Source organism: Mus pahari, chromosome X, assembly GCF_900095145.1.
Source record: "Mus pahari chromosome X, PAHARI_EIJ_v1.1, whole genome shotgun sequence".
Lineage (NCBI taxonomy): Eukaryota > Metazoa > Chordata > Mammalia > Rodentia > Muridae > Mus > Mus pahari.
This window is the reverse complement of record NC_034613.1, coordinates 30,150,008-30,155,263: the sequence shown is the minus strand read 5'-3', so window position 1 is coordinate 30,155,263 and position 5,256 is coordinate 30,150,008. Positions and strand designations below refer to the sequence as shown.

General features: G+C 42.4%; 1 protein-coding gene across 6 annotated transcripts in view; it reads left to right on the top strand.

Annotated features, from left to right (window-relative positions):
* The first annotated feature begins 1,092 nt into the window (after positions 1-1,092).
* Positions 1,093-5,256, top strand: part of Lamp2 (lysosomal associated membrane protein 2) — a 50,347-nt gene continuing 46,183 nt past the window's right edge. For 3 of the 6 annotated variants that reach the window (XM_021187916.2, XM_021187918.2, XM_021187917.2), the window contains exon 1: positions 1,093-1,298. In XM_021187916.2, the coding sequence (XP_021043575.1) occupies positions 1,244-1,298 (55 nt within the window). In that variant the 5' untranslated portion in view covers positions 1,093-1,243. The remainder of the gene's footprint in view (positions 1,299-5,256) is intronic. The other 3 variants (XM_029534027.1, XM_029534029.1, XM_029534028.1) reach the window with 1 other exon arrangement.

Sequence of the window (5,256 nt, the reverse complement as noted above, 5' to 3'; positions counted from 1 at the left end):
TTAATAGAGGAGTAAGGCAGGATGGGAGGAGAAACCCTGCAATCCCAGCTACTTAGCATGAACTACAGCTATACTTTAAGTTTAAGGTCAAACTATTAGGCAACTTAGTGAGACGATCTTAAAAAATTCAAAAAGGGCTCAGTGCTTGCTTAGCATGTGTGAGGATTCAATCTCAAACAAACTGTAAGCTTGTAGGACAAAGGGCATTTGTTTGAGAGTCTCTAAGGCACCAGGTAAAATAAACAAAACAAAAACTACTTCCAAAATCCGTGGGAAGAGTGTGTGTGTGTGTGTGTGTGTGTGTGTGTGTGTGTGTGTGTCTGTATGAGTTTTGGAAAGCAACATTTGAGGGTCATTGCTTTATTCCAACTCTGGAGTTTTATGTTAATGTTTTCCTCTGTTGTTTTAAGTCATGTTTGTTTACTGTTCACTTGGCAAGCGTACAGAATTCTGTTTAGTATGAACTCATTAGAGAACATTCGTGTATTCGTGTATTTGTATTCCAGATAGAAAAATATCTGGAAGTTTATGTATTTTGTAAAGAGTGTATCTGGGTAGTAATGGGAATGATCTTGATTTCTTTCTATTCTTGTCTTTCTCTCTTTTTTCTTCCTCTATTTAAAAATACGCTTCCTCTTTCTGAGTTCAATTTCCCCATCAAGGAAAGAGAGTGTTATAACTTTGTGAACTTCAAGATTATGGTCTGATCTGGTGGTCAATGACTCCATACCCCCTAGCTTCCCTGTTCACCTATAGTATAAACTGTGTAGGTGGTCTCCATACTTGAATAATTGTGTATTATTTTTTACATATATTATCTTGAGAGAGGCCTAGCAACCGTTTTGTTGCCAGAAAAATGATGCTGTTTTTTCTCAAGGACCTAGAATAGAAATAACCCACTGTTTACAAGCATCAAAGTTCTTCCTTACCTGCTAGCCTTAAAAAATGCCCTCCTCCCACATCTCTTCCTAGTGTAATAATGGCTGTGAACCAAAAAGCCAGGGCGTGGCCACACCGCCCTCCTGCCCGGACATCACAGCCTCCCTTTCTGTTTGTAAGCATGCTGATTGGCTGAAAGGAATAAAGAACCCCGCCCCTGGTCTTATGACTCCAGCTGAAACGGCGAGTCCAGGCTCCTGCGGTGCCTCAGTTCCTCGGTCGGTGGTCGCGCGTGCTTTCCCAGGGCTGCGTGGGTAGTCGTTGGAATTGTAGGTCCAGTCGTCGCCAGGTCTGAGGGATCACAATGCGCCTCTCTCCGGTTATCGACACAAAGCTCATCCTGCTCTTTCTGTTCCTAGGTGAGTTTTCGGGCCCTCTGCTGGGCCCCGGGGGATCGGGGGAGTTTCAAAGGCCACAACCTGAAAGACTGGTCTTTGAGGAGGTGTTGAGAGACTGAACAGCTGACGCAGGGCGGTGGCGGCGGAGGGGGGTGCCGGGACGGGGGACACACGACCTAGAGAAAGGCCTGGCCCTGGGATGGCCCGCATGGAGGGCCTTTGAGAGTAACAGCGGGGCAAGTAAGGGGATGAGGGAGGACGTCAAGGGATTAGGCAAGAGGAGCAAAGAGTTATAGACCTCTGGGCTAGAGAAGCAACTTGGAAAAGAGTCGGGGAGCAGACACCGGGGAGTCTTGGTTTCCTGGATCAGGGGAGAGTTTTGAAGATGGTGGAAAAAAGTATAGAGTGAAAAAGGGAATTTGGAACGGAAGGCGCTGTACCATCATGAAATTATTGGGGGCGGGGGGAGGGCACAGGGGGTAGGTAGATAGGGTAGTAGAGCCTAAGGGACAGAGACACTGTTTGGGAGCTTTGTAGGCAGGACTTGAGGCTGGGAGAAGTGATTGAAGAGCTAAGGTATGGCCTTGGAGTTTTGAGGGTGAAGGGATATAGATAGATAGATAGACAGACTGGAGTAACTTCCCAGAAAGAAAACTTCTATCTAACCTTTGGAGATTAAAGGGATGAGTGGATAACTTTGGTGGGGAGTGAGTATCTGACTTGAAGGTGTTGAGGATCTCGGGTTGTTTTGTTTGTTTGTTTGTTTTTGTTTTGTTGTTGTTGGTTTGCTTGATTTTTGTTTGTTTTTCTCGCATAACTTTCACTACTTCCTCCCAGCCAGAACCCGACAGAAGTATCCCTAGATGCTAAAGCCCAGAAACTTCCAAGATGGTAATTGTGTATCTGAGCTTTGTATATTCAATCCGTTTTCTTCACAGCTGCTTGGATTTTTTTCTTTTCTTCTTTTTTTTTTTTCTCACCACAGGTCAGCTTAGTTGTGATTTTAAAGTGGTGCTGTTACTAGGTGGGAAGAGTTACTGGGTTAATGATGTTGGTTGTTTGTGATCCTGCCCCAATAGACTTGAGAGTCCATAACAGCCTAAACTTGAACTTTGATCCCACGGTCCTCCTGACCTGATTTACTTTGCTCCTTGTTACCTTGTGCCTCCTGCTGTGTGTGCTTTAATAAAGGGACAGAAGAAAAAGACCCAGACCAGAATGGGCTGGAGATAGGTATATTGAGGAGGCTTTGAGAAGGCAAAAGAATTGCATTTGTAATTCACATGTTGGTGGAATAGAATCAACTGGTACAGTGTGTTCTTACCCAGTGGGCATTTGGCAATATCTTCTTAGAGGCATTAATTTTTTTTTCTGTAATAGCTTTTGAGGGTTTTTTTTGAGATTGTATTTCAATTATACTCTCCCTTCTTTTACCCACCTCTAAATCTTCCCATATACTTCTCCCTGCCCTTCTTCAAACCCATGCCCTGTTTTATTGTTATTACATGCTTATAAGTATTTGTATAGACATATGTATTCTAAAGGAATTTTTGTGTGTCCCACTGGGCAGCTTCAAGTGGATAGAGGCCAGGGATCCTGCTAACCTGCTTGCAAGGACAGGAACAGCCCCCTCTCAATAAAGAATTCTCTCTTTCAACATCAGCAGTGCCAAATGTGAGGAGTCCAGCTTGAGAGCGCAGCATCCAGTGAGCTCCTCCTGTGACTCCCAAAGAATTTACTAGGGAGCCTTTGGAATCAAAACCTTCCCCAACTGTATTAAGGTCTTTCTTCTTTTCCTCCTAGACTTTTGCTTATACACAGTAGAGTTTTCTAGAAGTTGTGTACATAATATGTGCTGATATGATTCTAGTGTTCTCCCTGTTTAATTTTTCAACTTTCATTTCTAATAATAGTAAATGTCAGCAGATATAATTCACCTAAGCCAAGACTCTGTGACGTCTTCCATAGACCAGAACATTCTGACTCTAATACATTTGCAGGCCCTTCATCTAGCTGACCATACTGTGTAAGAAACTCTTCTAACACTTCTGAAATTGGGTCACAAGGCTTGGCATGAACACCTAATTCTAAGCCTTACCTGTGAGGCACTTACTGAGGGCTGGCTGACCCCAAAGAGAGGCTTGTTTGCAGTGGAGAACACCTTATCAGTGATAAGAGAACATCTGACAAAGGCCTATTAACCAGTAATTCCCTACCAATTGAATCTGCACAAACACAATGCTGTTATTATAAAGAGAAAGTGAGAAAAGTACTTTACCTATGTGCTGGCTTTTGTGCCATTAATTTTTTTTTAATGAGGTCTTTTCTTTTGCATTTAAAAAACAGTACATGCACATTGCAGAAAGTAAACAGCCAAGGCTTAATACTTAGAAGAACAGCTCAAATCTAGTGATTTGTAGTTAACTAGATTCATCCTTTTAGATGCTTTCTGAAGCTGATTCCATCCACAAATTCAGAAAGGGAGTTACAGGAGCAACAATGTAATATGCAGGGTTTTTTAAAAATATTTTTGATTTATCTATATTTTATGTATGTTTTTTTTCCTGCCTGTATGTCTGTGTATTACATGTGTCCCTGGTACCAATGGCAGTTTGAGGTGGGTAATCACATCCTCCTGGAGCTGGAGTTTACACAGACACTTGTGAGTTGCCATGTGGGTGCTGGGAATCAACTTGGTTTTCTGGCAAAATGATGGATGAGCCCCCTGCAGCCCCCACGATCTAGTTTTTAGGTCTGCACAGCTCTTCTTTCAGGCATTTCTTGGTTTACTGTGAGGGTGAGGAAGATGCTGCAGGTCTTAAGAATTGTTTTTAGATTTTTATGTTCTACATTTTCATGTCAAAATGGACACCTAAGAATAGGGTTTTGAAAACTAGGCGTAACTGTGTCTTGGTACTTAAGTGGGTACCAGTCCTGAATGTGTACTCTCATTGGTGTACTGGTTCAGTTTGAAAACTTCATAACTCTATTCCATCTCTATTAGTGACCTCTTAAAAATAACTATTTTAGTGGAGCAGTGGTGGTGCACACCTTTAATCCCAGCACTTAGGAGGCAGAGGCAGGCGGATCTGTGAGTTTGAGGCCAGCCTGGTCTACAGAGTGAGTTCCTGGACAGCCAGGGGCTGTTTTGCAGAGAAACCTCTTGAAAAACAAAAGCAAACAAAAATCTACTTTAAGGCTGGGGCTATATCTCAGTTGTAGAGAGCATTTACACAGAGTAGGTGAGTCCCTAGGTTTAATCCGCAGCCAGTTCCGTAAAAAAGGAAGACCCAAACCCTTGTTTTAAGGTAAGTATAGGAGGTACTCTTAAACTTTATATTGGCGTTTTCCACAGACAGTTATTTTTTAATTTTTAAAAATTATTTTTTATTATTTTTTTCGAGACAGGGTTTCTCTGTGTAGTCCTGGCTGTCTTGGAACTCACTGTGTAGACCAGGCTGCCTCTGCCTCCTGAGTGCTGGGATTAAAGGGGCAGACCACTACAAATGGCTCACAAAAAACTTCTGTTGGCTTTCATTTGAATGAATTATAAACAATGAAAGGCGACCATTTTGGGGGAAAAAAGCCTATGAGTTAGAGACCTGGAAAGGGCAACAGATGAAAGTCCTTGCCTAACATCATTGCTTCATTTTTCCTCTGTGCTCATCGATTTTTATAACTAGCCTAACTTCTGTTTTTTTTTTTCTCAGAGTTTTTCAGTGAAATAGCCCTGGCTGTCCTGAAATTCACTCTGCAGACCAAGCTAGCCCCCAGCTCACAGACATCCACATGCTTCTGCCTCGTTAGCGCTGGGACTAAACATTTGCCACCACCGTGCCCCGCTTAACTTCTGGGTTTTCTTTTTTTTTTTTTTAAGGGTTGAGTGAGACTTTTTTTGGGGGGGTTGTTTATTTGTTTGTTTGGTTTTGTTTTTTGTGTTTTTTGGTTTTTTGGTTTTTCGAGACAGGGTTTCTCTGTA